The sequence below is a fragment of the Diaphorina citri genome, unplaced genomic scaffold (genome assembly GCF_000475195.1).
Source record: "Diaphorina citri unplaced genomic scaffold, Diaci psyllid genome assembly version 1.1 scaffold27, whole genome shotgun sequence".
Classification (NCBI taxonomy): domain Eukaryota; kingdom Metazoa; phylum Arthropoda; class Insecta; order Hemiptera; family Psyllidae; genus Diaphorina; species Diaphorina citri.
The window spans coordinates 300,935-312,689 of NW_007377465.1; the positions used below are offsets into that span (position 1 = coordinate 300,935).

The window sequence follows — 11,755 nt, forward strand, 5'->3', positions numbered from 1 at the left end:
GACATTAGAGTTCTTCCAACACCCTGATTATTTTTTTCTCAGTGTAAGAGGAAAGAAAATGAGAGTATCTAAGGAGAGAGAGAAATGAAAGAGAAAAAAACACGGAACACACACATGTAAGGCACTCATTCCGTCTAAACATTCGAAAACATCGACAATGTTAGAGTGGGGGGAAAGAAATAGTTCTACCAAGAAAAGGTCCAACTAGGTGAAATGTTAATCTATGTGGTCCCCTGACCAACCAATAGAACCCCAAGGTACCTTCAAAAGAGGTAATAGTAGGAGAACGTATATTTGGGTTTCATAAATCCAAGATTTTTTTCCCCAAGAGGTAATAAAAAAAACCTGAAAGAAAAATAAACAAAAGGGGAAAGAGATTACACTGAGAAAAAGTGGCTCGATAGGGTGCCACAAGTTTTAGGAGACTATGGCTAAAAAGACAGGAGCGGAGAGCAAATAGCACCGAGCACGTGACGGGAATGGAATATACCTTGTTTATCCTGCTCGAATGAGACTAAAAAGTTCCTTTACCCCGGTAGTCTAAACAGGGAAGCGACGAATTCAACCGCATCGAGCTGAAAAGCTCAATGCTCTAAGAGCTCTTTGCTCCGCTCTATTTTTAGCCTTAGGGTGGAAGAACTCTTTTAGGTGGCTTTCACATCTAGACAGCAACTTGTAGTATACGGCAATTTTCATGTTAAGACTATGTAGCCCTCAACATAAAAATTGTCGTATACTACAAGTTGCAGTCTAAATGTGAAATCCGCCTTATTGGGTTATTTCCCCTCCTGCAGAGTGTTGGAATGCTATTTAAGAGTGTCAAGCTTCCTGTGACATTAGAGTTCTTCCAACACCCTGTTTATTTTTTTCTCAGTGTAAGAGGAAAGAAAATGAGAGTATCTAAGGAGAGAGAGAAATGAAAGAGAAAAAACACGGAACACACACATGTAAGGCACTCATTCCGTCTAAACATTCGAAAACATTGACAATGTTAGAGTAGGGGGAAAGAAATAGTTCTACCAAGAAAGGTCCAACTAGGTGAAATGTTGATCTATGTGGTCCCCTGACCAACCAATAGAACCCCAAGGTACCTTCAAAAGAGGTAATAGTAGGGCAACGTATATTTGGGTTTCATAAATCCAAGATTTTTTTTACCTTCAAAAGAGGTAATAGTAGGGGAACGTATATTTGGGTTTCATAAATCCAAGATTTTTTTCCCCCAAGAGGTAATAAAAAAAAACCTCTTCATTTTGGACCTTCAGATACGCTCAAATCAATTTCATCAACTACTGATTACTACTTAAGGTGATTTTTCTACCCCCACCTCATTCTAAATAAATAAACTAAAAGTTGAGAAAGGAGAGCACACAAGTGCAAAACAGAAATACGAAGAAACAACATAAAAGAAGAAGCAGAAGTAAAGAAGAAGAAAATACCTACAAAGAAAAACTACAACACACAGAGACACATTGTCATAGGGAGTCACTTTAACATTTTTCTTAGGAAGAACCAGAATGATTAGTGATCGTGTTTCTTTCTTTCTTTTCTCTCTTCTCACAATGGAAATGAAGTTTGTAATTTATGCTTGATTCACAAAATGGTACAAAAAACGTGTCCATAGAGGCCCATTCCAGAACCAGAATGATTAGTGATCGTGTTTCTTTCTTTCTTTTCTCTCTTCTCACAATGGAAATGAAGTTTGTAATTTATGCTTGATTCAAAAAATGGTGCAAAAAACGTGTCCATAGGCCCATTCCACAAAGGACTTCTTGAATTTCTAAATCCCAACATCGTACCTGTTGTCAATTTTGTCAAGAGTAATAAAAGATGGGCAGTTTTGAAGAGAAATCCTTCGTGGAATAAGCCTCAGTTCAAAGCCTGGGGCCATATTGACTCCACTTTCGAACTTTAAACTCATCACTTCTTGATCATTCACCACATGGCAAGAAGGGTTGACCCGGCTTCTCAAATATTTTCAATATGAAATAGGAGAAAACCATCCATCTCTCGAGAAGCTAAGAGCCATATTTTCTGCACTTCGTCAGTACAAAAATCTACATTTTAGCCTCTCGACAGAAGTGCAATGTGTAATATCGCCATCAGCTTTCAAACGGTGACCAAAAGGATGTAGGAAGAACCAGGAGAAGGGGGGATGTTAAAGTGACCACTTTCGAGGAGTGAAAAGGGACACAACAGAGAGAGAGAGAAATAAAAAGACGTAAAAACACAGAGAGCAACCCTTTCACGTACCTTGGCCTTCTGGAGTAGCTTGAGCGTTTTCTAAACCGGATACTAGGAATGTCAAGTAGCATTAATATAGGAAAATTAATAAAGGAATAAAGTCTACTTGTATAATAAAGAAAGAGTACTCGGTTAATATTTTGAATGGCACCCTTCTTGGGTACAAGGGAACTCTTTTGAGATGGGACTTGAACATTTCAACTCATCTGAAAGAGTGTTTGGGTGGAAGAGCTCAGAGAAGAGAATTCTTTGAATAAATAAAGTCTGAAATAAATTTGAATAAATAAAGGCTTTTTTCAATACCAAAACTAATCGGCTGCTTGTTTCAAAAGATATGAGTTTTTTGTCTTTTCCCTAAAAATGTCCACTTTTGGAACAGGACTACTCAAATAGTACCTACCTATGATCCAGAGACACTCGCGGGACGGAGTGTCTTTGCCCTCCCAGGCGTTACGTTCAGCCAGACCACTGCCTAGCCCCTGGGGCCCTGGACCTGTCAGCATACCGCGTGCCATACACTGATAGTAACAAGTGCCTCCATCCCTAGCGGAACACAAGTAGACATTAGAAGATTTTTTTGTTATTGCTGTTGTAAAATACCATCAGCTTCTAATTAAAGAGGAATACCAAGAACATCCTGGATCCTGGATCCAAAATTTCAGTCAATGGTTCAACAAAAGTATGCCAGCTTCTCCAAGCAGCTCATGACAAAAAATGAATTAGCCATCATGATTACCAACGTTCAATAGAATACGGCACCAAAAGAAGTTTTTTTTTCTACTGTCTCCGAGACAGGGTTACCAAATCTGTACTACATCCTTTACAGACAATAACCAGTTCTATTTGTGTCACATAAAGGAGCCTTCTGAGGGTTTCTTCATCATAATTGGACAACTAATGAAACAGGATGAAATTATTTCTGTTGAGTTCCGAGGGAGTTCTGCTGATATTATCAGGGTATGTGTTTTATCCAGTAGCAAGCTTATTACCACCCTCAGTGGAGCAGTGGTTAATGCGTTGGACTTCGGATCTGGAGGTTGGTGGTTCGAGTCCAAATCAAGTAATGAAATTTATCCAGGCCTGTTAATTGGGGAACAATATTTGTGACAAGATTTATCATTGATTTAGAATATTTACACGAGTAGGTATATCGAGAATTTAGATAAAGTAAAGGGTTCTAATGAGAAGAGGACATGAGTAAGATGAAAGATTTCCTTCTTAAACCTCTGTTCAAGGAGCTTGAACAGAGGTTTAGCTTGAAAGGTAGCGCGTCTGCTTTTCCAAAGTTCAAACGATGGTTAATAATGGTGCATTTTGAGGCATGACCTTGCCAGTCTAGTTAGCTTGGAAAATAACCTGCCTTGTAAGCGCTAGGTTGCGAGTTCGATTTCCGCCCGGAGCGAACTTTATCCTAAACAGATAAGGTTCGTTCTCGGAACGGCTCCCATTCTGATCTCACACTTGATAAAACATGGAACTCACTCTGCAACCTCTTACCTCTGTACGTATAGGGAGTAAGATCCGACTCATTGACTGAGTAGTCCACTGAGTAGTTCTCTTTATCATGACTCACCTGTCGTATTTTGCTGAGCAGGTTGATTCGTTCGAGAGCTATCTCTTCGATTTCGCGATAAAACATCCGTTATTACAATTGGTTTACAAAGAGTTTTTGTTTGATTTAGAAAATAAATAATAATAATATACTCTTGAGGGAAAGGTAACTACTAGGCGAGGTTAACGCCGGAGACGTTCTCTACTACCTAACCCTTAGAGCTCCATTATTATGTGGTCAAATTCTCAAATAAATGAGGATAAAATTCCACGCCTCGGCTGGGATCGAACCCACGCCCTCCTGTTTACCAGGCGAACGTCTTGAACACTACGCCACCGAGGCAGGAATTAAATACTTACAGTGGGTTAGGAGGGGGAGGTGGTCCCACGCGGGATAAGAAGATGAGGCAAGGGTCTCCTCGCATGGCGTGGTACTGTTCATAGCCATGCTTGAATGTGCCCACAATGAGAGAGCGGTCTGCCTCACGATCCCACCATGGGGCGGGAGCTTGATCACAGTGAGGTACGGGCGGGTTGATGGGGAGAGAGCTGAAGTTGAACAAACACACAACACCATTTTATAATCTCTCATTATTGAACAAACACACATCTTTTTATAATCTCTCATTATACTAGTAGTTCTGGCTGAGGGACGTTTAAACAGGAAGTAAGAGCAGCTTAGTCACTTTTCCCTGACTTTTCCAGTCTCCATGAAATTCCCTGACTTTTCCCGGTTTTCCAGTCTGGTAGACACCCTGATTAAATACTTACAGTGGATTAGGAGGGGGAGGTGGTCCCACCCGGGATAGAAAGATGAGGCAAGGGTCTCCTCGCATGGCGTGGTACTGTTCATAGCCATGCTTGAATGTGCCCACAATGAGAGAGCGGTCTGCCTCACGATCCCACCAGGGGGCGGGAGCTTGATCACAGTGAGGTACGGGCGGGTTGATGGGGAGAGAGCTGAAATTGAACAGACACACAACACCATTTTATAATCTCTCACAACACCATTTTAAAATTTCTCACAACACCGTTTTATAAATCTCTCACAACACAAATTTATAATCACCATTTTATAATCTCTCACACCATTTTATAAATCTCTCACAACACAAATTTATAATCACCATTTTATAATCTCTTATAATCCCATTTTATAATCTCTCACAATACAATTTTATAATCTCTTACAAGACCACTTTATAATCTCTCACAAAACCATTTTATAATCTCTCACAACAGCATTTTATAATCTCTCATCATACTAGTTAACGAGTAGTTCAGTTAACTGAAGAGGGCGGGAGCTTGATCACAGTGAGGTACGGGCGGGTTGATGGGGAGAGAGCTGAAGTTGAACAAACACACAACACCATTTTATAATCTCACAACACCATTTTATAATCTCTCACAACACTATTTTATAATCTCTAACAACACCATTTTAAAATTTCTCACAACACCGTTTTATAAATCTCTCACAACAGAAATTTATAATCACCATTTTATAATCTCTCACACCATTTTATAAGTCTCTCACAACACAAATTTATAATCACCATTTTATAATCTCTCACAACAGCATTTTATAATCTCTCATCATACTAGTTAACGAGTAGTTCAGTTAACTGAAGAACTCACTTATGGCTGCGGTTCAGGACGAGCATCATACTGCTTAATCCAAGAGCTAACTTGAACCAAGTTTAAATTCGTCTTAGGAAAAAAACTTCGAAGCATAGATTACGCTTAGGGTGAGATTCAAATATTGAAAGAAAAAAAATATAATAATAAATTGAAAGTCGAAAAAATAGCCCATTGACAGCCCCCTGTAAACCATAACTAATCAATAAATTTCCTTTGTTTATTGAACGTTTACTAAATTACACTTACTTGGCAGGCGTTCCATCCATGATGGCTTGAGCGACATCGCCTATGATTTCAGTTTTGATATAGTGCAACATTCTTATCCTCAACAGAACTCTGTAACACCGAAGGAGAGAAAAGCACATCCTGTAAACCATAACTAATCAATAAATTTCCTTTGTTTATTGAACGTTTACTAAATTACACTTACTTGGCAGGCGTTCCATCCATGATAGCTTGAGCGACATCGCCTATGATTTCAGTTTTGATATAGTGCAACATTCTTATCCTCAATAGAACTCTGTAACACGGAAGAGAAAAAAGCACGAGTGGCGTGATTCCTATACCCTTCATAGTAATACTAGTAGCCTACTGTTGGAGTAAAGAGACTTTTCAATCCTATGCGAACAGTATAAATAAGCACTATTATTACTATTACTATACCTAGGGTCTAATGAGCAATCATGCCCTTTAAGTTAAGGTTATGTTATAGCTTAAATGAAACCCTAGCTGTTGAAGGTTTAATCAGTTGTGAGCTTGTGAGGATATGTAGTTACCCACATTAGTCTCATTCGAGTAGGAAAACAAAGTACTTTATTCTGTAACACGGAAGAGAGAAAAGCACGTGAGTGGCAAGATTCCTATATGGTCCAATGGGCAAGCACGCCCTTCAAGTTTAGGTTATGTTATCCTTAGCTGCTGGAAGTTTCATCAGTTGTGAGAAGTTTAATCAGTAGTTACCCACATTAGTGTTATTCGAGCAGGAAAACAAAATTTGAAGGTTTAATCAGTTGTGAGCTTGTGAGGATATGTAGTTACCCACATTAGTCTCATTCGAGTAGGAAAACAAAGTACTTTATTCTATGCAACTCTGTAATACCAAAGAGAGAAAAGCACATGAGTGACAAGATTCCTATAGGGTATAGGGTCTAATAGGCAAGCATGCCCTTCAAGTTTAGGTTATGTTATCCTTAGCTGCTGGAAGTTTCATCAGTTGTGAGAAGTTTAATCAGTAGTTGCCCACATTAGTGTTATTCGAGCAGGAAAACCAAAGCTGTTGAAGGTTTAATCAGTTGTGAGCTTGTGAGGATATGTAGTTACCCACATTAGTCTCATTCGAGTAGGAAAACAAAGTACTCTGTCACACGGAAGAGAGAAAAGCACATGAGTGGCAAGATTCCTATAGGGTCCAATGGGCAAGCACGCCCTTCAAGTTTAGGTTATGTTACCCTTAGCTGCTGGAAGTTTCATCAGTTGTGAGAAGTTTAATCAGTAGTTACCCACATTAGTGTTATCCGAGCAGGAAAACAAAATTATTTTATTCTATGCTTTACCACAGATAATTTGATGCTTACTTGTTCGCGTGTCGGCTCAAATGCTTCCTGTACGTGTTCTCGAGGAATATATCCCCATCAAGCGAGCCAATCAAACATGGCTAGAGACCATCACCCCGGAGTATGGCAGAAAATAAAATATATCTTTTCTTTATTCTGCCATCACCCATGTCCATAACGTTTGATCTGCGTACGGCGCCGAGGTTCATTCATAAGAAGCATTTCCTTTTCCTGAAATAAAACCAGACAATTGAAAAATTTACTACTGTCTTGAACATCAAATGAATATGTACGTGTTTTATATGAATGTGTCGTTCCTTAAACCCCAGGGCTTAATTTCCATCTTTTCTTAAACATGAAGCAGTGACCCAAAGTTCAACTTTGCTCCTTAACCAAGACTGAATATAAAAAAGAATAACTAAATACTACACAGAGGGCAACTCAAAATAAATGTAAAACACTCAAAAAAGGGAAAGAGAGAGAAACTATAAGGCAAAATAAAACACCTAACGCATGCACTAATTAAATTAAATTCAACACAAAACATCAAATAAAACATGCAGAACATTATGGAGAAGAGGAAAATGGAAATTTTATTAGTAAAGGAAATAAGGAGGACAATCCTATTATTGAACGAAACATTTTTCTAAAATATCGGATTAAAACTAAAATAACAGAACCCCAAATTTTTTGGTCAAGAGTGAAAGTCTCAAATATTCTTAATTATGAAATTCAAGTCTCAAAGCAAAGTTAAAATTTCGTTTGATAAAATTTACATCCCGAAGATGGATAGTGTTAGTACTTGAACATTGTAGTGTTAAGTAATGTTAGTAGGTACATAGAGAAAACACCCTCTCTAGTAGGATTTTGGTGGAATAAAATTGCCCTATTAGTTGTTCACACTCAAAGATCAGGGACGAGGCAAAGAAAAAACAAAGGACAAAATGTTGAACATTGTAGTGTTAAGTAATGTTAGTAGGTACATAGAGAAAACACCCTCTCTAGTAGGATTTTGGTGGAATAAAATTGCCCTATTACTTAGTTGTTCACACTCAAAGATCAGGGACGAGGGAAAGAAAAAACAAGGGACAAAATGTGAGGAAGAATAGAGGAAGGAGGTTAGAGAGAAGGTAGGGTAGAATAAAACAAAATACCAACCCAAAGGTACATGGCCAGCTGTTGCCAGTCCCAGCCTGGCTGATTGGTGTTCATGAGCGAGGTAATGTCCAGACCTCCCGGCGTTATGAGGGGGGCAGGAGGGGCACCCGGGGAACTCATTGCAGGCGTGGCAGGGGCGGTGATAGGAGGGGTGGTCGGGGCTCCGGCATCACTCAACAGTCCTTGCTAGACGACGAGAATGTACGACACAGAGAAACGAAAAAAAGAAAAATAAACAAAAGATGATTTGGTCGATTTTCTCTTTCCGTTCCACTTTCTGTAGACAGAACAAAACCAATGGGACAATGTTAGTAACAAATACCAGGGGAGGAAAACCAAAGTATTTTATTCTATGCTTTACCACAGATAATTCGATGCTTACTTGTTCGCGTGTCGGCTCAAATGCTTCCTGTACGTGTTCTCGAGGAATATATCCCCATCGAACTTGTCCTCTCTCGACCAGTGATCATGATCCTTAGCCGCCTGACTCCCGGACATATATTCCCTCTTCCCCGAGGCTCCACCAGTTGCTGCAGCTGCAGCCAGAGCCGCTTCTCTGAACCGCTTTTTCCGTTTGCCGCGGGGCGCAGGACCAGGGGAGATCTTGAAAAACGCGAACAAATCAAAAATGGGCTTAATAACTAGTCACAAAGTAGTAGAATAGAATGAAATCTTCCTTTTCCTTACCTTACAGGAATAGTACTGTAAAGTACATTAAGTCTCCCCAAAATAACGAAAAAGTTCCTTAAACCCCAGGGCTTAATTTCCATCTTTTCTTAAACATGAAGCAGTGACCCAAAGTTCAACTTTGCTCCTTAACCAAGACTGTATATAAAAAAGAATAACTAAATACTACACAGAGGGCAACTCAAAATAAATGTAAAACACTAAAAAAAGGGAAAGAAAGAGAAACTAGAAGACAAAATAAAACACCTAACTAACGCATGCACTAATTAAATTAAATTCAACACAAAACATCAAATAAAACATGCAGAACATTATGGAGAAGAGGAAAATGGAAATTTTATTAGTAAAGGAAATAAGAGGACAATCCTATTATTGAACGAAACATTTTTCTAAAATATCGGATTAAAACTAAAATAACAGAATCCCAAATTATTTGGTCAAGAGTGAAAGTCTCAAATATTCTAAATTATGAAATTCAAGTCTCAAAGCAAAGTTAAAATTTCGTTTGATAAAATTTACATCCCGAAGATGGATACCTACATGAGATACTAGGCAGATTGTGAAACCTTATGGTTTTGATGATGGAGCTGGATTGATGTATATTGTTGATTGAGAAAAAAAAAAAAAATAAAAATTGAGTTAAAGTTAAAAATGAGATACTGTTTACTGTCTTTTCTTAACTTAGATGGACCTTTCATTTAAGATTTTTGACCAAATGTCCAATCGCCCCTTTCTATTGTGTATTATTCTATTAAAAATTGTTGTTTACTAATGTATATTCTGCCATCACCATTCGGCTACAGCTGAACCCGCTACAACATCATCTATGAGATACTGTTTAGTAGACTGTAGGGACTTTTCTTAATCTTAACTTAGATGGACCTTTCATTTAAGATTTTTGACCAAATGTCCAATCGCCCCCTTTCTATTGTCTATTATTCTATTAAAAATTGTTGTTTACTAATATAAAGGAATTGATCATTAAGTAAGTCATTTCCTTACGGAATAAAACTAAAATGTCACTTACTTTCGAAACACCAGATAGTCCTCTAGGATGTCCAAACAGCGAACCATCTGCGAGAAGATAAGTACTCGATGTCCCCCTGACTTGAGTTTAGGCAGGAGCTTGTCAATGAGAACCATCTTACCGGACGAATTGATCAGAGCTTTGAAATAGGCATCCGGATCTTCGCCATGGGATATCCGGAAATCTCAGAGTGGGCTTTTTGTGTATGAAGTTAAGCTGGAAAAATCTGGAACCTCTCCCCTTACCTTTATCTTTCTCATCCTTCTCCACTTCTTTCTCCTCCTTGTCGCCATCCTCTTTCTTCTCGTCCTCTTCGGCCTTCTTCTCTTTCGCAGTTTCGACGGAATCTTTCTCCTCCTTTTCTCCACTCGCATCCGTGGGGGATTCTTTGGCTTCTGTGTCTGGCGTGGGTTTCGAACCCGGGTCTGTGGACTGCGCGCCTCCTTTGCCCGTCGGAAGTTCGCGTCGTCCCATTCTCATGGCGAGAATGAATTGCACAACCATGGAGTCCTCGTCTCCAGTGTTCTGCAAGCAAGGGTTAAAGGAAACAGGATCACTTGGTGCTCCAAAGGGTTAAGAAAATAGGATCACTTGGTGCTCCAAACGGGGGTTAACAGATTCACTTATGGCCGGAGCCACAATCAAAACTTGAACTCTTGGATTATGGTATCAGATTTCAAAAATTTCGGGCAATCATATTGCTCCATCCTGAAGTTAAACTTAAACGGAGTTTAATTTAATTTAAACTCTCATTGTGGCCCCGGCCATTAGTGCCCCAGAAAAGGGGTTTTAAACTGGAACAAGTAAACTTTTTTTGAAAATATTTTTTTTTATTATTTTATTTTTTACTGAAATTAGAGAAAAAATTCAAGGTGTACTAAACAAAAACGCGAGAATAAAAAGTGGAATAACTTACAATATATACAAAGTTGGGTTTGGTATTGGGCAGTTGCTGACTAGGGCCATCGTTACTCTCATCGGGACTGGATGACTTATCGTCGTCCGATATGGACAGCATGACGTCATCCACGTACTTCTTTCTACTCTTGTTGCGAGCTGATCGACGCTTGTTCTGAAACACGAAAGAAATCATCAATTTGGGTATAATATTATACTATTAGCCTTTAGCTCTCTACAAAAATGGTTAAAGTTTTTGGGGTTGTGTGTTTGGGGGGGGGGGGGTGTGGTTTGTGGTGAAAAATCTTTTCAGGCTATAGCCCTCTGCACAGCCATTTAGTTTTACTTACTTCAAGCTTTACACTGGAATCCGACAGCACAGCACAGCACAAATCATTTCTCAAGAGAATCATCAGAAAGGTTTATTCGGTCACATTTATTTTAATTTTTTTCCCCCACAACTTGATATTTATTTAAAGTTTTGCGTAAGTGTGTCCTATTGGACTAGGATAGACACAAGGTTCTACTTTGTATTCGGTTAAGGTTAAAGTAAATAAGTCTTACCGTTGAGTAGGTACGGATGTATACAGCACTTCCTCAGCTCCATCATCGTGTTCATCAGATTGGGCACGTTAGCCGACGTGGTTCCCTTGGACAGGAACGAAAAGTTCCTCTCCAGAATACCCCGATAGTATTTCTTTTGGATATTCGTAAGTTCCACTTCCACGACCGTCTCTTCCTTGGGTGCTATCGACTTCTCTACATCCTCCTTGAGTCTTCTCAACATCATGGGTTTGAGTAGAAGCTGTAGTTTGTTCACTTCACTTTCGGTTTTGAGTTGGCCGAATTCGGACATGAAAGCTTCGTTGTTGGAGAATTGTTGAGGCTCGAGGAAGTTGAGTAGAGAGAACAGCTCGTTCACGTTGTTCTGAAGTGGGGTACCTGTGAGAGGGAAAGATAAAATATAATATACGTTGTTGTTGCAGCAGCTGTCGCTTTA

The 11,755-nt window shown here is 39.2% G+C and overlaps 1 protein-coding gene across 1 annotated transcript in view; it reads right to left on the bottom strand.

The window, feature by feature from the left end:
• The window catches only part of LOC103510667, a 56,997-nt gene that overhangs the window by 16,136 nt on the left and 29,106 nt on the right, over window positions 1–11,755 (bottom strand). The window contains exons 17-29 of the mRNA XM_026824530.1: window positions 11,320–11,697; window positions 10,981–10,988; window positions 10,775–10,930; window positions 10,227–10,383; window positions 9,870–10,042; window positions 8,535–8,747; window positions 8,145–8,330; window positions 7,008–7,087; window positions 5,864–5,953; window positions 4,564–4,752; window positions 4,153–4,341; window positions 2,642–2,784; window positions 2,251–2,292 (exon numbers count right to left, since the gene is read on the bottom strand). Coding sequence (XP_026680331.1) covers window positions 2,251–2,292; window positions 2,642–2,784; window positions 4,153–4,341; window positions 4,564–4,752; window positions 5,864–5,953; window positions 7,008–7,087; window positions 8,145–8,330; window positions 8,535–8,747; window positions 9,870–10,042; window positions 10,227–10,383; window positions 10,775–10,930; window positions 10,981–10,988; window positions 11,320–11,697 — 2,004 coding nt within the window. The remainder of the gene's footprint in view (window positions 1–2,250; window positions 2,293–2,641; window positions 2,785–4,152; window positions 4,342–4,563; window positions 4,753–5,863; window positions 5,954–7,007; window positions 7,088–8,144; window positions 8,331–8,534; window positions 8,748–9,869; window positions 10,043–10,226; window positions 10,384–10,774; window positions 10,931–10,980; window positions 10,989–11,319; window positions 11,698–11,755) is intronic.